The sequence below is a fragment of the Orcinus orca genome, chromosome 9 (genome assembly GCF_937001465.1).
Source record: "Orcinus orca chromosome 9, mOrcOrc1.1, whole genome shotgun sequence".
Classification (NCBI taxonomy): Eukaryota; Metazoa; Chordata; class Mammalia; order Artiodactyla; family Delphinidae; genus Orcinus; species Orcinus orca.
In genome coordinates this window covers 24,869,014-24,891,595 of record NC_064567.1, presented here as the reverse complement: position 1 = coordinate 24,891,595, position 22,582 = coordinate 24,869,014, and the positions used below count along the sequence as shown (strand labels likewise).

The following is a 22,582-nucleotide window of genomic DNA, read 5'->3' as shown; positions in this document are numbered from 1 at the left end:
CAAATGATAGAGATGGATAGGCTAGTCAGGAATTATGTCAAAGAACTCTTGAAATACACAGGGTTAATTTTGTGTTAGGTTGAATCTCCTAGCACAGCCACTGGGCTATCAAACAGGACCACAGATCACCTAAACTCACAACAGGGCCTTTCCGGAGGGTCTAAAATCTGCAGTAGATCGCTAAGATTTTAAAATAGCATATTCCACTAATCTGCAACCACATCATGGCGAAATTATGGTGGTCTAAGAATGTAGTAAAGAAGATAGATGTTGATCACAGTACTCTGTACATTTCTGATTCTTGTTCTTATCAATTCTTAAGATTAAAAAATAATAAAATAATATAGGTAGTGAACTGACTCTGAAAACATTTTCAGTAAATGCCAGCCAAAGTCAACACAAGCTCAAATGTCATTTGGTTTATCCAAGTCCCTGTTCAGAGATATGAAGCGATTCAAAATTTCTACTCTTACTCAGTCTCCGTAAAGTTAGAAAATTTACCTAGACATTGGCAAGGAAACAAATCCTTTCTTTCCATCATATCATTTTACTATTTTTATTCCCTTCCTCTATTTCTATAGAAAGAGAGGGGTGTGTGTGTGTCTGTGTGTGTGTGTGCACTCATGCACTTAAAAGCTCTTGGTATTAGAAATTCACTTTCTACTTAGATCTGTTGCAGGACTTAAAGGTGCTCAGCTGAAACCATCCTTGAGTTTGCTAAATATGTTACTTTATTTCTATAATAAACATTTTGTGTGTGGAGGTTGCTAGAAAATTTATGAACTGGTTATTTTCTGCTTCAATACCAGTGAAGTAGATTGCTATCATGCTCAAGAGCCAAAAGGTGACTTCAAGTAATGCTGAAAAGAAAAAAAATCCAATATGAAATCGTATTTGTTTATTCATATATTAGCATGTAATTGCCCAAAGTAGTAGCATTTAAATTTTGCATTTACAGCCAACTTTAAAGGCTAAGATGGTTCAAACTGATGAAGCACACCCGTAAAGGTATAAAAAGAAAGTATTATGCAAACATTGCAATAAAAATCTCATTATTTTTTTTAACAATATCTGATAGTTTGTGCCTATGTAGATAGACCGTATTTAAGAAGAAAAGAAAAACTTTCTCACCCCAAACTACTAGTTAATTACAGTGTTTAACAATGGAAAAATGACTTCCCCCTCCTTCAACACAAGCTAGTTTCTGTGTATAAAAAGTATCAGTTCTCTCCTTGGCTTGGGTTAAAGCATATATAGTAGGATCAGAAAGATATACTCAACTAATTCTTGAAATGTCAGTCTGAAGCTTTTTTTTTTTTTTTTTTTAACAGAGGGCCAATATTATTTCAAAAGATAAACATGGGGATAGAAAAATCAGATGTCACTTATTTCCAGAAATGGATGCAACGTGCAATCTAGAACACTGCAGTTTTCTCAAATGCCTCTGAGCCCTCTAGAATTTATTGGCTCTAGAATGTGTGACAGCTCTGACATATTGTCATTGATAGCTAAGTAAGGAAAGCAAATGTGTTTTCTTTCCTGGTAAAAATAAAAGGATTACATGCTAAAATCCTTTTGCTAAGTTCTACACTGACGTTTTGGGTATTTGGGAATTATCCTAGACGACTAGCTGGAAGAGCCTAATTTCCTTCTCTTTAGTGCCTAGGACTGAGGCTGATGGAATTAGGAGTATTTTTTCATGATGTTGATTAAAATTGAAACAGTTATGAGAATGCTGTTTCCTGGAAGGTGAAATATATATATAATTGTACATTTGTCAGAACCCATAGAATGCACATCAAGAATCCTAATGTAAACTGTGGACTTCGGATGACAATGTTGTGTCAATGCAGGTTAATCAACTGTAACACATGTACCACTCTGATTCAGGATGTTGATAGTGGGAGAAGCTGTGTGTATGAGGTCAGGCGGTATATGGGAACTCTCTGTACTTTCCCCTCAACTTTGCTGTGGACCTAAAATGGCTCTAAAAGATACAGTCTATTATTTTTTTTAAATGATGGGAACATGACCAAGATGAGAATATTATTGGAAGTAATATTTTTTATCACTTTCTAAGAAATTATAGGTATTGTATTAAAATTTTTCATATATTTTAAACCTCATTAATAGATATTAAATGTTATTATTTCATAAAATAATTCATTAGGCTTTAAAAATTAAATTCTTAATATGTAATAAAGTAAATTACATAATTGAATCTTATGGTAATAGAGAGAGATAATGGTGGGAATGTGCTTTCCTTCCTCTTTATCAAAAATTACAGTGAAATGAAGCCAGGCATAAATGAGTACAGATTATGTAATTTCATTTATATGAGCACAAAAGCTGGCAACCCTAGTCTGTGTTGTTCAGAGCTAGGACAGTGACTTCCTAGAGAGACGTATACTGACTGGAAGAGCACAGTAAGGTTTTGAGGTGCCAGTTGGGGATTTGGGGGTTTGATTGGCTGTTCTGGATACTGAGTTAGGTGTTTTCAGTTTGTAAAAATTCATGGAGCTGTAGACTTATTGCACTTTTCTATATATATGTTATACTTTTTTAAAAGTCAAAAAAAGGCCATAAACATGGTTCTTCATTTCATGAAGTTTTGACTGAAGCAAAGAGGGAATTGAGATGAGGGCATATACATTCTTACATAAGCCTGTGGTTTATATAAGGACAGGGAAGAATGAAAAGGAAGTTAAGAGAGTTTAAAGGAGCTGGGAGGAATGGCCTTTTGGCTGTATTGTTAAACAGGTTAGAATTTCTCAGTGAGCTAATATAAATCATAGGGACGTCTATATAACCTAGACAGCCGGCAAAGAAAAACATAAGATCGGAGGAAAGTTAGAGCTTTCTTAAGCAGGATTAAGGATTACAAGTAAGGTAGGAATTGATAAATATCCTTCTGGGAGACTCGTACCACATCCCTTTTGCCTGCCAAAATGTGCATTGTCATTTTTATTTGAATTACTTTTTTAAATGATAGGGCTTACGGCTATTAAACAATTCTATCATGCAGAGTCCACTTTTCTCTGTTCTGTGGGCATGGACAACTCAAGTGGGCTGTGCACTGGTATAACAGTTTCCTCTAGTTCAGCCGGTTGCAAACAATGACCTTCAGCTAAATTTTTTGCACAAGTCATAGATGTCTCTTTTATAGCCCATGTCTAAGTGAGTTTCCAACAAGTTTCTTAACACAGTAGGTGTATTATATTCCCGTACACATTCCGTGAACACTATTTCAAGCAGCAGCCTCCATCTCTTTACCTATCAGGTCATTTTACTCAAGGCAAAATGGATTAGAATGGGCTTTACGTCCTCTTATTCCTATACCTCACCCTAAAGTGCTAATAAAAAATGAAGGGCTCAGAAGGTGATTAAAAGAGAAGAGAGAAAAAGTGGAAAAAAAAGCCTATTCAACCTTGAGAATAGATGAGTTAAGCCTTGAAGAAATAAGAAGTTAATTTCAGACAACACAATATTACTGATTTTAAGAAATTTATCAGATGCTTTGGAATCTAAGGTGTGTAAGGGAACGTATGTGAATGAGTGTGTATTTGGGGGGGTATTTATGTGTGTATGTTTGAAACCCAGTAAACATATGCAGAAGATTTACTCTTGTCATGGGGTAGAGGAAAAAATAATAGTTGTCATTCATTGATTATTCACAATTGCCAGGAGTTGTGAATTATCTCATTAAATGCTCATAATAACACTACAAGGTAGGTATGATTATTACTCCCATGCAAAGGTGAGAACATAGAGGTTTATAAAATTTAAGTGGCTTATCCAAGGTCTCTTCACCTAAGTGCGAGAGTTACAACTTTAGTTCATCTCTGTTTCAACTCAAAAGCTCATACTCTTACCCACTGCTGCTATCTTGATTACTGAATGATCACAAGAGCAAGTGGAGAAACACTGGGCAAGAAAAGAGGACAAAAGAAGAGGAAAAGAAGTTTAATATCTAAAGGAATATGAAGTAAGAAAAAGGAGAAGTGAGAACTGGAAGAGGGACAAAATACAAATAGCACAGTTCAGGTACATAACAAACGTTCAATAAATGTTTGTTGAATGGATGTATATGACATATACAAATAAATGCTATAAATACACTCTAAGTTTTTTTAAAAATTATATTTGATAATTTTCCCTTAACTTAGCTACCAAGGTGTTTATATGGTTCAAAAGAAAAGTTATTTTATAGTCATGTTTTTTTTAATACATTCAAAAGACCAAATTTAATACATTCAAAACCCAAATCCCCAAAGTGTAACAATTAGGCACCTGAATTAAAAATAATTTTCTCATTCATATCCTTCACTTTCAAACTAACTTGATTAAACTTTAATGTAATTATAAGAGTTAATAACCTTAAAGAGAATAATAATCAAGTCTCCATTATAATTTTCGGGTAGATTCTTTCTGAAGCAAAATATCACTAGAAAATAATTACCCTTAATAACACGGGAGCTATTCTAACAAATACTTTCTTTCATTAAAAAAGTACATAATTTTGAAGGAAACAGAAGAAACAGGGAGAGAATGAGCCCCATTTGATCTACACTAGACTCATCAGATGCCAATATGAGCAGTAATATACTCTGCCATGTACTTTGAGAAGGTTGTAAAAATATTCACATTTCTGTTCCTTTATCTAAGAAGCTGACACTGCTGGGGAAACCTTGTTGATTGGTGCCCTGGAAGAAGCATCTTTTCCAACTTGTGTCTTGTTTTCAGGCTCTCAGTCCCATCCCACTCATCTCATCACCTTTATAAGGTGATCCAAGTACTAACTTCATTAATTCTCTATTGATAAAATATCCTCCACATATAATACAGTACATCACTTATTAAGTACTTTCTATATATTATCACCTTATATTTAGATTTCACAGGAACTCTAAAATGTATATACTATTAACATCCCCATTGTACAGATGAGGAAACAAAGATTTAAAGAGGTTTTGTTACCTGACCAAGATCACAAAGTAGTGAGTGCTGAAACTGGATTCAAACTCTGAGTATAAAGTCTGGGTTTCTGATCACTATGATAAATACAAAACATTAAGTGTGAACTCCTGCAGAAACTCCCCACCACCTCAGATCCTCTCTGCTCCTTCATTTCTGTCCCCATCCTTCATCCAAGGCTCACTGCTGCATCCCCGGTTTGAACCCAATGCCCACACTTAACCCACAGTTAGTGAGCCTATGGCACCCCATCTGTTTCTGGGGTTTGCTTATCATTTATCCCTAATTTTTGGCACATGATGAAGTTCATGAATTACAAGAATAAAGAAGGAGTAAAAGAAACCCAGTGCAGTGGGTGAAGTTGAGTGGGATCCAAGGAAGAGCTAAGGCAACTCCACTGATTTGCCTGAAGCTTCAAAGGATGCTGGCTCCATCTTGGTCCACACATAAGTCTTTATATATTAAGGGAGGAAGTGAAAGCCCTTGTTCTTCATGACTATAAAAGAACTTAAACTTAGAACAGTATGGAGGTTCCTTAAAAAACTAAAAATAGAACTACCATATGACCCAGCAATCCCACAGCTGGGCATATACTCTGAGAAAAGCATAATTCAAAAAGAGTCATGTACCACAACGTTCATTGCAGGCTCTATTTACAATAGCCAGGACATGGAATCAACCTAAGTGTCCATCGACAGATGAATGGATGAAGAAGATGTGGCACATATATACAATGGAATATTACTCAGCCATAAAAAGAAAGGAAATTGAGTTATTTGTAGTGAGGTAGACTGACCTAGAGTCTGTCATACAGAGTGAAGTAAGTCAGAAAGAGAAAAACAAATACTGTATGCTAATACATACATATGGAATCTAAAAAACAAAGGTTCTAATGAACCTAGGGGCAGGACAGGAATAAAGATGCAGATGTAGAGAATGGACTTGAGGACAAGGGGAGGGGGAAGGGTAAGCTGGGATGAAGTGAGAGAGTAGCATTGACATATATACACTACCAAATGTAAAATAGATAGCTAGTGGGAAGCAGCCGCATAGCACAGGGAGATCAGCTCAGTGCTTTGTGTCCACCTAGAGGGGTGGGATAGGTTGGGGGGGAGGGATATGCAAGAGGGAGGGGATATGGGGATATATGTATACATATAGCTGATTCACTTTGTTATACAGCAGAAACTAACACAACATTGTAAAGCAATTATACTCCAATAAAGATTAAAAAAAAAAAACCTCCCACAGTTTATCAACTTACTCAGAAAACAAGAGGCCGGTATAATTATGCTGCTAAATTTCATGATGGCTTCATTTGTAGGATTGATATTTTATAAGCAGCCTGAAGTTTCCTTAATCAGAAACTGAAATATTACCTAATTCAAATCAGTCTGTTTATTTATCTCTACAAATTCAATATCGCTACACATGCCGTTCACTTTCTTTTAAATGTAAAAATATTTCCAGGAATTACTTCATGACTTGCAAACCTCTATCATCACGCATAAATTATATAATGTACTTCCAAATTGTTAATAATGATTTTCTAAATTTTATTTCACATACGGTAATTATCAAAAAGAATATTTATCTTTAAGGTTAACATAGAACCACTTCATCACATTTGACTTTGCTCCATCTCTATTTACCAAATAAGTAATATCTAGTCACAAGGATATTACGCATCATAAATTCTACAGTTGACATTTTATGTCAGTTTTTCCATATATTGGCATTTTATGTCTCATTTTCTACTTATAAAGGTGGATAAAACAAAATAGTGTCAAGCCAATTTCATCAATGGTATATATGCTAAAACATTCTCCTCAGGACTCTGTGGTGACCTAAGTGGGAAGGGAATCTAAAAAAGAGTAGATATATGTACATGTATCACTGATTCACTTTGCTGTACAGCAGAAACTAACACAACACTGCAAAGCAACTATACTCCAAAAAAAATTTAAAAAATGAAAACACTAAATAAAAATGATTTATGCACACACAAAAATAATGAATTAGCTCTAGTAATGGGATTGTCACAAACAGTTACAAAGAAAGATCATTTGGGGAAGTAAAGATATGTCTCAAAACCTTCCGGCTTCTAATCAAAGCACAGTGTCTAGAACAGAGCCAGCACTGAAATGATTCTTTGTTCCCTTCCTCCCTCTTTCACTTCTTTACATTCCATTTGTACTTTCATTTACCCATTTCAGGCACTCTTCTCTCCTGGAGATGATTGGAACCGTCTCTTAACTTGTCATCCCTGTCTTCAGTCTCTCCCTTCTGTCTGCAAATTGCTGCCATAGTTATTTTTCTAAAACACAAATCCTAGCACTTCACTGTCCTGCTCAGAAAGCTTCAGTTCCCTGTGTCACAGTCAAACATCAGAGTTTGGCAGGGATTTCTAACCAGGCCCAAGTTCACGTTGCTGGTCTCATCTCCAGGCTGCTCCCACGTCACTCCTTGGAATTCTTACACCGTGGATGCTCACTTTCTCAGAACGCGTACTCTTGCCTGTCTTCCATCTACTATTAAACTGTTTTGTCTGCCATGAATAGTTTTTCCCACCTTGTCCACCTAAAGAAATGTCACTTTCTATTTGTAATTTAAATCAGATGTCACCTGTTCTGTGTTGTATTCTTTGAGCCTCCCTTATGCAGTTTCCTAATCTCAGCCTTATGTTGGGTTTGTACATGCCATGCCCATGCCTCTATGATATCACTTATCAAATTGAATTATTGTTGGTAACATGTTTGTGTCTCTCCCCTGTTAAGCTATGACATTTGAAAACTCATAGAACCACATGTTATTAATCTTTGTATTTTTGATGCCTGGCAAAGAGCCCTTTTAGTAGATACTTTGTAAGATTCTCAATAAAATGTATGTGGGCTAAAGGAATGATTCATAAAAAATAAAAATAAACAACTAAAAAAACAACAACAGTAAGAACACGGATAGGCATCTATGTTTTAAAAATATACCTTTATCTTTAAAATAATCTGCAGTGAATATAGAGCTGGAAGAGACCTCAGTGTTTAGAATATTTTAGTATAATCCTTCCATCTAAAAGATGAACCATCTTCTATCTTCTATATTTTCTTTTTTTTTTTTTTTTTGCTTCTCCTTTTCACCTAACTCTAAAATAAATTCCAAGTGGATTATACTCTCTTATAGGGAGAAATCATGATCACTTGATTTTACTGTAAATTGATAATCAATGAATAAAATTCCTTTCCCACTGAGTTCTAACTCATCTTTATCACATCATAAGTTCATATGTGTGTATATACAAATACATGTACAAACTGATTTATTTATTATTATATATTGATATTTCTGGCTATTTCTATCTGGTTCTATTTACCATATGTCTGTTCTGGTAATAGTTCCATGCTGGATTGATTATTATAGATTAACGTTATGCTTAAATGTTAACTGTTTGGTAGGAATATTTTTTCTTCAAAATCATTTTAGTTATTTTTACTCATTTATTCTCACAATTAAAATTTTAAATATTATTTCAAATTCCAGAAAATACTCCTTTGTCATTTTGGTTGGAACTATACTAAGCCTGAATACAGATTAATTCAGAAAAGATTAACATGTTTCCTCTAATTAGTTTTTCTGTCTACAAACAAGGGATGTCTCTCAATAAAGTTGTCTTCATATGTCTTTAATATTTTTTGGCTCAATTTATTCAAAGATATTTTCTATATATTTTTGCAAAGAAAAGAGTCTCATTTCCCATAATTGTCAATGATTTCTAACATTGTATGTAGGAAAGTTCTTAATGTTTTAATATTAATTTTATATTTGATCATCTTAAAGTAAGTACTCTTAGTTTTCAATTTATTGTCTTGAGATCAAATCATTTGAAAATAACCATAATACTTTTTCCTTTTTAGTAGTAATCTCTTATTTTTGTTTGTTGTTTTATCACATTGGTTAAAATTTATAGAATATTAATAATAGTGCTAATAGGACTAATCCAGCTCTGTAATAGGAATAACTATAAATATATAACCAGTCATAGGCTGAGAGAGATGTGCTTATCACGTTAAACATTTATTCCATTTCTAGTTTGTTTTGTACTTGTAACAGAAATGAGGGTTATATTTTAATCAAATGCTTTTACAGAATCTTATATTTTTCATTGTCTTATTTGACTTCTTAGTGAATTTGTAATGCACTTCCTAATATTAAGCAGTATTTATTTCTTTTAGATAGCTTAAAGGTACTTTACGTGAAGAAATTTGCTTTAAAACCGTCTGCAGTGTTCAGAGACTCTCAAAATTGGATATTTGGAAAATTTGCAGTAAGTCCCTAAAATCAATAAGGTTTCTAAAGAAAAGGAAGTGCTGCTAAATTCCATCTCTATATCAGTCTCTGTAATCAGGCAAGTGTTTAGGTATGTTTCTTAGAATATTGAGCATTGAAATGGTTAGACCACTACACCTCACTGTGAGTTTAGGGAAGCTGCTTCATTCAGGGAATTCAATCACAGCATGAAGGTTTGTTTGCATTAAATAATTCCAAAACTGATTCCTCTCTCAGATTCCCACAAATTCTATATGATTTTAATTGTGCCCTCTAGCCTAACAAAAATTCACCCACCGAGAGAAGCAAAGAGATTCAGAGACCACGGCATCACCCCTTTCTCAGGTTTGCACCTCTCTGCTCACTTTGTTTAAACTTTCCCCCTAAGTCAATGATAGAAGCTTCCTAAATGTCCCTTTCACCCATGTCGCTTTCACCCGCTGGGAGTGCCTCATGACAAGTAAGTTTGTACTTACTTGATCCTTGCCACTGATAATTTGGAACAGGTCTGACATCCAACCTAAGTTTAGCTAATGAGATTCAAGTTTCCAAGAAGTTAGAACTGGGACCTAAAATACATATATGTTAATCTTAGCACATATCCTGAACAAACAGCAACTAAATTCTAGAAATGTAGATGGTCTCCTGCTACCTACCCTGTGGACCTAGACGTAGAGAAAACCAATATAAAGAGAGCCAAACAAAGCAGACAGAGGGATATTTGGATTTCTGAGAGGTTTTAGTACTTATAACCACTTCTTTTCTTAGACCTTTCTACAGTCTGCCATGAGGTTTCTTGACACACCCTCATAAATCGTTCCTTTTAGCTTAAAGCAAGCTTAAGTTGGTTTCTGTTACCTACAGTCAAACAACCCTGATTAGTATGCCGCTGTGCCTACACTGCCCTGCTCAACTATAGAGAAAGTAAGGAGACATCTCTGGAATTCTGTCCAAAACTTTTTCTTTATGATGCATAAGGTTCTCACGGCAACAGAAAAATCTTTGATTCTATACAAGATGTACAGTATTAATATTTTATTGCCTATAGAACACACCAGAGTAAGGAATTGACATTGTTGCTTAAGTACCTGAAAAATCCGAACTCTTTTTATTTTATGTTTTTCTTCTGATAAATCTTTGCATTTAAAAAATTTATAGAAATAGCATTTTGTTCAAATGGTAGCAATAAAAGTAATCCTAAAAGGCAGGCCTTTGTTTCCCTCCAGATTCCCAAGTAAAATTTTGTTAAATAACATTGCTTATTAGGCTGTAAGAAAATTCATTCTCTCCTTAGAAATAGGTAAGTTTGCTTCTCTCATGTAATGTAACATATATTCCATTGAATGTCCCCTTATATTTTAGCGCTTAGGAAGCTCAGAACTTAACGTAGTCCTTCATTCTGGTTACCAAATTTGTTTCTTCCCCCTTCAATGGTTTTGATGGTGTACTTCTACTTGAATAGCCCTATGTGCCTTTTTTTATCAGAAGCAGGCAAGGTATTAATAATAAATGAATACTAACAGTAAGCCAATAATGAAATCAAAAAATTGATAAACATCCTGAAAATTACTGAAAAGCAAATTATATATCCCATGATAATCTGCTTATGCTCAGGCCCCCTACCCTATTATTATAACCGTACTATTATTACCAGCTACTGGGACACAGAAAAATTTCAAGCTATTTGCAAAATAAATCTCCAAGGAGTTCAGAGAGATTCTCTTTTAAGTTCATACACTAAAATTCATGTATTTTCCATGGTCCTCATCCGGAGTACACTTACTCTTGTATCAGACACAGTTCTATTATGCTTCAGTGGGTTCCTACTGCTTTCAAGATGAAGAACAAATCTTAAGAATGACCTGTAAGACATCTCAGGATCTATCTCGTCCTGTCTAGTGCTTTACCCATGTCTCTGACCCTCATCTCCAGATTCCAGCTGTCTCTAACTCCCTAGAATAGGGACATATTTCCCTATTATAAACTTTTAGTCCAACACACCTCTTCTTTCAATACTCATTGCGGATTATATGATTACACCTTTGTGTGCTTATTTGATTGATATCTAAGTTCCCCAAGAAACATGTCTGTTTTGACTCTTTTTAACAGTAATATATCTTTAGTACCTATCATAATGCTTACCACATCCTATGTGCTCAATAAATATCTCTTGACTAAGTTAATGAAATTTTATGTGCGTTTCTGTGTCCGTGGTAGATTGAAAAAAGCAAATTATGGAAGGGATCAGTCCAAAAAACAATCACAGCAACAGTAGTCTGATAATGTAGAAGGGGAATATAACTATAAAAAGTGGTCAGAAGAACTCAAAAATCATTGGACTCTAGAGGCAAATTGTCTTAATAATCATGAGACAGTATGACTTTTTCAGTAGTCTTTAACAGCATCATTATATTACAGTATAGTATAATAATTAAAGTCATCAAGGAAGGGTTAGGTCTATGGTTAAGAGAGAAATTGATAATTCAACTTTAGAGTACTTTAATCCAGTGTTTCTTTAAAAGACTTCCCTGTCTTCTGGAGATGAGCTTCAGTTAATGAAAAAATATATTCATTTGCATTCCTCTTCCCACTTCTTAGCAATTTGGCTAAATAAAGTGCTCCCCAACGTCATGTTAGGGTAAATAACGTATTGTATTGTAACACTTGTATTGTAACACTCCTCTTTCGCTCCACTTAATAATTGTAAGAAAATTATTTTCAAATTCCCCTTACTATTTATATTCTTAACGAAAGGAACTATGTTATGTAATGTTTCACCAAAATTCTGGTGAAATTCAAGAGGATACGAATGTAAACCAAATTGTGTCTCATGTTGCCTGAACAAAGCAAAAGAAGAAGTTTCCACTTGAATTCTAAATTGAAGATGACCTTGTGTTTTGAGAAAGGCTGGCAGCTGAGGTCACTGGAGTGTATTATGATGGACAGTGCAGCGCCATGCGTCCTGCTTGGAGGCATGTCCATTGTGTGGATTACAGCCAAACAGAAAGAATTAGACAGCTCAGAGCATTCTATCATTTCATTTGAAAATAACGGTCAAAGTCATGGGCAGCAACCATTAGAGCTTTCATGAAAGAACAGCAGAATTCAATAGTTCCATCACTTGAGACAGGCAATTTGGCTATTCTCAGCCGAACACTATGAATCCAGCGTACTCTGTACCAATTTCTTGTGACGCTCACAGAAGCAGCATTTCTGCTTCTGCAGTAGGCAAATCTCATCTACACTTGATTGTATGTAGTTCTGCCTTACACGATGCAGCTCACTGCTTCAAACTGACCCAATCATTGAAAGAAATACAATGAAAAAGAAGATGCAGAAACTTAACACGGCACTCTTAGAATGTAAAAATATACAGCAACTCCAAATCATCCACTCTCCTCAAGTCATCTTACTGTTTAAAATGCTTAAAATAGGTTTCAAAACAAAATGTCTACAATTCCTTCTTTAATAACAGCATTAACAAAACATTTTCAAAGAAATCTAATCTGTTGTCAGTGGTTCCAAATGAGTCTCCTAAGTTACTTCTGAAATAGTGATATTTTGATTGATAGAGGCTTATTTTTAACTTCTGCTTCTTTCAGCAGATTAATGGTAGCACCAAAAAAAATATGGTTGAGATTTAAAAGCAGGTGGAAAAAACTCACACTTCCGATTAAAAGGGGAACAGCTTCTAATCCTGTACTTTCCACTCTGCTTGAGTATACTCTATATATAGGGGAAAAAAACACACCCTGTCCCTTCTAAAGTATTTAGATTTAAAAAAAAAAAGTTGTGACTTACCATTAAAATTTACAGCCCGGATATAACCGAGTAGTTCTTTCCCATCAATGGTACTCATTCGTGGGCAAAGGCCAATGTATCCAGGGCAGAGATCTTTGTGCATATTGTGCAGGGCGTAAGCCATGGAATACACAGCATCAATTACAAACTGGACCTTTCCTTCCTGTTCGTAAGATGAATCCCGAGCAATTCGCTCCAGGCCTGTGAAAGAAAAGGGAAACCATCAACTGGGGTTAGATTTCACTAAAAATTTGGCATGAGGGCTAAGATTTTCATCATTGGAGGCACACAGAAATGAGACAAAACTATTTGATTTTACTCCTGATTATTTTAGTCCTATACTTACTGAGTCAGGTTTTTAAACTGGGTATTGAATTTTTTATTGTGAAAGAATAGAAACTATTTTATTAGCAACAAAATGATATAAAGTAAATAAAAGACATATAGTTTCATTATCTTCATTTCTACCTTATGAGCTCTATTATACTGTACATGCTGGTAATTACCTAGCATTTTGGTAGTGCTTTGATCTTTTAAGTAAAATGTGTACACTGTTGTTCTTCTCATCCACCTTAGCTCCAACGGCATCACTTAATAAGTGGCCCAAAGTAAGATCTCCCCCTCCATCCCACGTCTGTCCTTGTTTAGAATGTGCTCTGTTTGGGAGCTCTTTTTGTAAATAGTAAATGACAGTATTTCCTTAAATGAACTGCTTATCTTTAGAAGAATCATTCAATTTATTTTCTTCTTGAACTCAACTTTTTACTTGTTTCTATTGTTTAATTTTTTCCAGCTTACTGATATATAATTGACATATAACACTGTAAGTTTAATAAATACAACACGATGATTTAATACACATACATATTGTGAAATGATTACCACCATAAGGTTAGTTAACATATCCTCCACCTCACATAGTTGCCTTTTTTATTCCTTGTGGTGAGAACTTTTAAGATCCAATCGCTTAGAAACTTTCAAGTATACAACACTGTGTTGTTACCTATAGTCATCTTGCTGTACATTAGATAAAAGATGTAGAGCTCTCAAAATGAATGTCATTCAGAATAATTGTACCTGTTTTTAGGTATATTTAGGGCTGAGAACTGGCATTGGAGATTACCCTTAGCTTGGCCTTTATCATTTAACATGTAACAGAAACATAGAATTAAAAATGGAAGATAAAATTGATGTTAAAAGTTAGATGGTGTATAATTAGTTATAATCCAACATTCTCATTTTGAGGATGAGGAAACTCAGTTTGTGGAGGTGAAATTCACTTAGGACACACAATGCAGACACAGGAACCACTGCCAGGTCTCAGATATTGAAATCCAATATTCTCTCAATCTCCAGGAAAATGGGGTAGATGGCAAGAATGTTGGACACGCAAGGAAAAAAAACGACAGCTAGGACATTGAGGACTTACTAAGGAGATCGAAAAGGATCTATCATTTCCACATTCCCACAAACTTTATACATCTGGTACCACTGGGAGAGACCAAAAGCAAGCACTTTAAATCTTCCCATAAATGTCAGTTAGTAAACTTTAATAAAAGTCTTTAAGTTCAACAAATATTTCCTTTCTTCACAAAAATGCATATTTCCTCTAAATTTAGAGATGTGAATTAAGATGGTTGTCTTATATTTGGGTTTTTACACTCTGACAAAACCAGTGACTTTCTTCTAGACAAATGTAGTGGTCAATTCATTCATTTTCATTAATCAGATCATTGAACCTTTTTTCCTCTGGTCTCAATCACTTGTTCCACTCAGACCCTTTAAATGCTGTTTGTTGGTGCTCTACTCCCTGCAGTCTTTTGTGATGCTAAATTCTGCTCCTCCCTTTTCAACACACCTTTTCAGACTTTTTTGATGACTCAACATTCCATTCCCCAAGATTGAGTCCTCTTTTATTTTTCCCAACCTCAGAATCCATTCATTCTCAACTATTACTATTGGTAGGGTCTAGAAATAGAAACTGGAATCCAAAATTTTAATTATAGAGTCCAAAACATTAGATCAACTTATAGCATCAATTTAATTCATTGTGGAATCTAGCTTTCTGGACTTTACTGTCACCTAACTTCCAACCCACATTTCCAGTTGCATGCCATATTTCTATTTAGTCTCCTTCCATATCAAACTCATAAGATCCAAAACGAGGCTATCATTGTAGGGAATTACATTATTATTTTCTTAAAACCTCCTACTGAGGATTTGGCAGGCTTAGGAACACAAAGAGAGAAGGCATTTCTAACAAAGAACCTCTTTGAGGTGCCAAAAGGTATACTGTCTCTTTCAACCTGCCTTAGTTGAGTGATCTAAGTAAGCTAAGATCCATGCGGATATGGGGATCCTAGGACAGTACTGTGTATGTGCAGAACATCACCAAGTAACCTATGGAAGCAGCACTTTCAGCTTTCCATAGTTTTAACCACAAAATAGACAATTCATAAATAAATACTGATGAATGGTCACAGAAACCAACAACATTCAGTTATATCTTTAAAGACCTTATCTGATGACAAATGGCTCTGGTTAGTCCAGGACTGAGGAGTTTTTCAGGATGTAGGATCACAACCTGGACAGTCCTGGGCAGACCAGCATGGTTTCTTATGAACAAGGAGGCAAATGGTGAGGGAAACTTAATGATAAAAGACTGAAATAACTACACTGAGGGTAGGTCCCTAGGTCTATATGGAGAGATCCTTGTGTTTCATTTATTTTGCATCACTGAACTTGATAACTGAAAAGGAAGACTAGGCATCCCAGAGCAGTTGTTCCCATCTTAGTTATCTTCTTAAGTACAGATTCTGCAGTGCCATCCAGACTTAATGAATCAGAATCTCCCAACTTGAGGACATGAATACTCTGTAATTTCAAAACATAGATATCTAACTGTCTTAGATATCTGTCTTAGATAGATACTGTCTTAGATAGAACTGTCATAGATATCTAACTGTCTTAGTCAGTTTGGGCCACTATAACAAAGTGCCACAGACTGGGTGGCAGGAATTTATTTCTCAGAGCTCTGAGTCTGGACTTCCAGGCTCAGGATGCCAGCATGGACAGGTTCTGGTGAAGGCTCTCTTCTGGGTTGCAGGTGGCTGTTTTCTTACATCCTCAATATGGCAGAACGCAGAGAGGAAGCAAGCTCTCTTATGACTCTTAGAAGGGCACTAATCTCATTCATGAGGGCTCTACCCTCAAGACAGTATCTGATCCTAGTTACCTCCCAAAGGCCCACCTCTAATACCATCATATTAGGGAGTAGGGTTTCAACATAGGAATATGGTGGTGGGGGGGAACACAAGCATTCAATCTATAGCACTCATATTCCAGGTTATGTTGATTGTATTGCTGCTCTGTAAACTCTTCTGCAGCATGCTCACATGCAAACACACACACACACACACACACACACACACACACACACACACACACACACACTTTAAAGAAAAAAGAGGAATTCCACGTCTCCATTACTAAAGGAGTATGGTCAGCAGGCATAGGATTGGCAGAAAATGCCAAAGCCAAATTGATTCAAAGAAAGTAATGACCATGAGAACTTAAGGCATTTGGAAATTTTCCACAATCCATGGGATATATGGACAAGCCAGATGTGTATGAATATTTTATATTTTTAAATTTACTCTATCCCCAAATGTCCTGAATTTGACATACCAGGATTTTATTTTAATGCTACTGCAACCTCCTAGAAGTCTGTAAGATATTTCTGACCATTCAATAACTGAGATAAAGTTATATACAACAATTTCCTGATATACTTTTAATATAGATACCCCAACTTAATAGACATACTCTTCCTTGGATTCCTCCCCAATATTTTTCCACCTTCATGTATAATGGATTTATATTAATTCTGAAACACCACACCATCTTATTAAAGGAAAATATGTAAATTTTCACTAGTCAAACTATTTATTTCCTTGCTAGTTATAAACTACAATTAGTTTGAGTAAAGGTTAAATACATACAACTTTGTTTTCTTTTAAAGTAAAAGTTCATAAGGCTCTCTAGTAACTATTGCCACACAAGTCAATGGACACTATAAGACATTTTTTCATAAATCAATGTATGTACGTGGTAACAAACTAAAAGACTGATCACTATTGCCATTTCTAAATTTAAAAGGAAATTATCTGATTTCTTTTCAGGCTGTTTAGACAAGGTATTTTTTCTATTTCCTAAAACTTCAAACATAATGACACTTAAGATTTTACAGGATCTAGAGTTTGCCCCTCACTTCCTATATCTGCTTCCCTTGATCATCTAAGAGAATAATTTAGGAAGCTGACAGTGAATCATCAACTTAATTGCCTGTAAAATTTCATTATGCTATCATTTCTAAAGTTAGCCTTACTGTATTGCTACAAAGTGCTAAACATTGTTAAAGCCTGTATGTCAGCCATCCATTTAAAACACTGATTGTAAAGTTGTGATGTGTTTTAGTGCATAGCTTAAAATTAACAACATATAGCTAAGAGTTTGTGTGGTAGGAGACGAAGTCAGCCTCATAAATCTTATAGCAAGATTGTTTTATGTTTTCATTAATGAAATCTAAAACCCTGACAGTATCTCTGTCCCTGGAACACACAGTAAATTCTTATTGGTCCGAGCAATACCACATGGACCTCAGTTAAGGTCTTCTGCACATCAGGGTGTATCTTTTTTGGTTTTGTTCCTTCTTAGCGAAAAGCAAATCTACTCAAGTTTGCAAAGTGCTGTATATTTTATAATGTGAGTTCCTAAGATGAACCTGACATGAATTTTAAATTCTTTGACTGACACATAGTTTTTGAGCTTTGCTTTCTAAGAATTTCTCATTTCTCAGAAGATAGCTTAGTTTTGGAAACTGAGATACTAGGGGCTATTTTCCTTTTCCTGAAATTATTATAAAACTCATAATGTTACTGCAGTGATGATCTAAAAAACAGTGGTCAATTAAGTGGGAAAAAAATGTAAGTCAAATTAGTCCTTTTATTCCCAGGAAAGCAAACATCCAATTGGTTGAATTTTTTACTACAGAGTTACCAGGTAGTAGAAATAATCCCACACTCTAAATTTGCAGGTTAAAAATGACTTCTTTATTTAGCTCCTCCCTGACTTTTTCTTAAGTATGTAGCAAGTATTTTAAATAATTCAATCATTTTCTTGCAGTTGCTGTGAGGAGGATGGTAAGAGGGAAGGAGAGAATTTGTCAGTTGCTATGAATAAACACATTTACGCATACAGGACCAAATAGAAAAGTCATTCTGAATTCCACAAAAACTCCATCTGCCTTACTCCTTGATACACCAGAGATGAGACTGTCACACTCTGCATTGAGCTTTCCCGATACCACATATGTATGTAGTGACGCAGAGTGGGTAAAATTCTTACACGCTTGAGAATGATGCCAAGAACTGCTCTTCACACTAAAAAGTAACCACTATCAGGTTAGCAAACGTAAGTCATCTTATACTGAATTTAAACTGGTTTGGTTTCAAGGACACAGTAGAGGGAGGATGGAAAAGAAAGATTAGCGTGTTCAGTAATTCAGGAATATCTCCTAGGCACTAGGATATGCAAAGGAAACGTGTGCACCTCCCAAACCGCAGAGGGATGAAAACATGGGCCCTGTAAGGCAGAAGGACAGACTGAGTAAAGGAGGCTGCCGGCACGGGAGAAGAGGACGGGCCAGTCAGACAGACCTGCATTCAAATCCCAGTAGCACAACTCAACAGGCCCGGGACACTTTCCTGAACCTCACCAAGCCTAGTTCTTCAACTGGAAAGGTTGCCCGCAGGGACTTCCAAGACAGGGTCCCCATCTCTCCAGCCTCAACTGCTGGTAGCACCCTACCTCTCTCTTCTCCACTTTCAGGTCCTTGAATATAACCTGAGATCTTCAAACCACGGGACTTCACTTAGATGTTCACTCTGTAACTTTCTTCACTGCTTCCCAGAGGTCTCCTTCTCAACCTCCAAGCTTCAGGTAAGATGTCAACTCAAATTCGGCTGCAGTAGTGATAGTTAATCATTTTATTTTCGATTTAACAGCTCAGATCAAGTCAAAGAGCATATTAAATGCTAGGTTTAAGTACTAAATATTGTTTGGTTGGAAACAGAGAGACAATACTGGTATTTAAAATTATTTCTGGGAATTATGTGTAAAGTAAATTGAAACAAACATAAGTTGAAGGTAGAGATACAGGTTGGGAGGCAGGGCAGCAATAGGTTGAAACAGTGGAAAAGAAAAAGAATGAGAGAAAATATATTTCAGATGTCAAATTAACAGTCTTTGGATACCTAATTAAATATGAGAGTAGGAGTTGGAGGCAATCAGCAACTCAGCAGTTTTGAGGATAGGTAGTAGAATATTGGCACCACTAACAGAATTTGGAAAATCAGGTGAACAGGAAGCCTCCATTTATGGCAGTTAAAAAGACTGATTTTTAAGATTCTATAGTATTGTATCCTCTAACAAAATATAAACTTTATATAAATTTGTTGAGTTATTTAAAGAATAAAGGTCCAAATGTTTAGAGTAATCATATAACAGTGATATGGTTGATTATTTATTTATAACACTGCAATAATTTATGCCACCTTGGAGTGAAATACCTTATGCGGTACTGCCTTAAGACCAGTGGTTTGAGAATTCAAAGACCTACGTTCCAGTTCTAACACGGTGACCAACTGAATTTTGTCCTCGGTCAAGTCATGATCTCTCTGGCATTTATTTACTTCTCAGTAGAAGTTAGAGGACTGAACACGATGATCAATCAGGGTCCCTTCAGTTCTAAAATTCTAGATTCTAGGGCAGCTTCTTTTATTTCTGTTTCCTTCTTACACTAAGATCACTTGAAGATTGCATTAGGGTGTGACTGAACAAATACCACTAAACTCAATTCTCCAAAATAGCTAGGACTATCCAGTAACCAAGACCTGGAAATTCTGCACTAAAAACAACAAAAAGGAAAACACAAACCAAATGTCAGCCTGGATTTTTCTTCTTGAATTCTCAGACTGATTAACTGCGTCACTACATTTTCATTATTCTTAGACTTGAGCTATATATCGAATCTGGTTCCTCACAAAGGAGAAATGTTTTTCATTTATCTTTTTATTTTTATCCAATGGTTAAAAGAATCATTTATGGAAAATCAATTATGAAGACATGAAAGGGAAGAGGGAGGACACAAATAATTAAAATGGGCAGGACTCTTCACAGATAGCTTCTCTTTGATCGTAAATTATTATTACTCCTTTCATCTTTTTTTTTTTTTTTTTTTTTAAAGATAACGGAACTAAGACTCAAAAAGTTGAATCATTTACCAAATATCACACAGTTATGGCAGAAACAGTCAAGTCAAGCCTGACCCCAAACCTCTGCCATTTACTGCTTCACTTCCTCTCCTCCTGAAGTTTTCTTTGATTCTTCCAGCTCGGGCTTAACTTTCACTTCTTCGAACTCCTGTTTAACGTTCAGTCATTGTATCCATGATTTGTTTGTCTCCTAGTTAAGTATAAAGATTGTGTGTTTGTGTGTGTGTGTGTGTGTGTATGTGTGAGTGTGTGTGTGTGTGAAACTTTAAAGAGGGCAGTGGAGCAGGGATTAAAGAATATTATAAAATAATACATATTTTTACAAAAATAGTAACTAATAAATACTAACAAATATTAACAAATGACAATATCTACATTGAAATGCTAAAAGGGGGGGAATACATTTCTATAACATTTTGAGCATTTTCCTGAACTACAGAGAAAATTTTTGTTTGTGAATTTCAACCACACACCTGAGATAAAACTGGCATAAAATGGCTGAAACTCATAAGCAAGATGATTGGATATTTGTAGTGAAATCCAAGCTAATAAGGCCTATAACTTTATATTTATAAAAATTAAAAAGGGTATTTTAGCATTGGAGAGTGAGAGTGTGTGTATATTTATATGTCTAGAGGATTTCTATAGGAAAATAACGTCAAGCTCAAAAGAGAATTCGACACCTAAGGTCCTGATTCATAGATTCTATAGTAGGCTTTCTCAAGGACCTGTAAATACATGTATTAGACTAACCAACTAGCTTGAGCCTTGGTTTTACCTATTTACACAGAACAGAGAAAATGAGAAGGGTCCTCCCGCTGAAAATCACCTGCTCTCCATCTTCTTCTGTAATTTAAATGTAGTCCCAAGAACTGAAGGCTCTTGGCTGCCTGAGGACACGTCAGGAGACACTTGTAAATCAACCAGTGAAGAGTGTTACAGTAGCCCACAATAACTTCTCTCCTTTGTGCCTGACAGGAAATGGAAAATGCTCCCGGCAGGTGCCAGGCGTCCCCTTCAGGAGTTACATTTTCCATGCAATGTCCTAGGGCTTTTAAAACACTGAAAAACCTAAGGTAAGTGGCAAATAAGATTAAGAGTGTATCTTCAGGCAAAACTACCAGTTTAAAAGAAAGATGTTCAGAAGAGAAAGTCATTTCATAGGTATATCCCTAGGTCCCCAAAGAAAACGCAGTTGATTAAATTCAAACAGTTGCATTTTTCTACATAACCATCTTAGATCATACACATTAGAGACAAATTTTGACAGAAAATAGTGTGTAAAACTCTTAATAGTAGAGTTCATAGTTAAGAGAACAGCTTTTCTCTTTAAAGCATATTAAAGTTCCTCCATTGAAGGAGGATTCAAATTTTCCCTTCATAATTCCCCCTTCAGTGGGTAGGATTTCTAATGCCCCACCTTCCATTCCAAAATATGTTATACTTGTCATTGCAGACCCTACGATACGGCTTAGGATTTGCCTTAAAAAAATTTCTTTTCCAGTTACAGAAGTAAATCACAGCCTTTGTAGAAATGTGAGGGGAAAAGTATTGGGTTGGCCAACAAGTTCCTTCGTTTTTTCCCTAAGATGGCTCTCTAGTAGTGCTTAGTTGTCTTTAACTTCATTCGAAACAATTTTGTTAGATTGTATGTGACAGCTGCCACATCAGCGTGCATTTAAAAAAAAAACCTTATCAAAATTGGTGAATTTTTGTGTAGCCACTTTAATAGTGAAAATGGAAGAAAAAAGAAATGTTTTCGGCATATTATGCTTTATTATTTCAAGGAAGGTAAAAATGCAACCGATCCATCCAAAAGACGTAATTTTTTTTTTAACGCCAGATACAGGCTTTTTGGTTAAAACCTTGCTTTTTACATTGCTTTAAGTATAAATAGTAATCTTGGAGTGGCTTCAGTTCATCATTTGGGCGGCTCATTCTTCCACAGAGGAAAAAGAAATTATATTGGTTTCCTCAGCCTTCCTTCATCCTGTAATATTTTCATCCCACGTTTGCCTTGTCTCACTCAAAAAAAGGTTTCTAATGTCAAAAAAAAAAAAAAAAAACCACCGAAACTCAAAAAAAGATTTGTGCAGTGTACGGAGAAGGTGCTATGACTGATCGAACATGTCAAAAGTGGTTTGCAAAGTTTT

General features: G+C 35.4%; 1 protein-coding gene across 3 annotated transcripts in view; it reads right to left on the bottom strand.

The window, feature by feature from the left end:
• The window catches only part of GRM8 (glutamate metabotropic receptor 8), a 775,007-nt gene that overhangs the window by 283,801 nt on the left and 468,624 nt on the right, over positions 1-22,582 (bottom strand). For all 3 annotated transcript variants that reach the window (XM_049714479.1, XM_004265482.3, XM_049714478.1), the window contains exon 7: positions 13,096-13,296. In XM_049714479.1, coding sequence (XP_049570436.1) covers positions 13,096-13,296 — 201 coding nt within the window. The remainder of the gene's footprint in view (positions 1-13,095; positions 13,297-22,582) is intronic.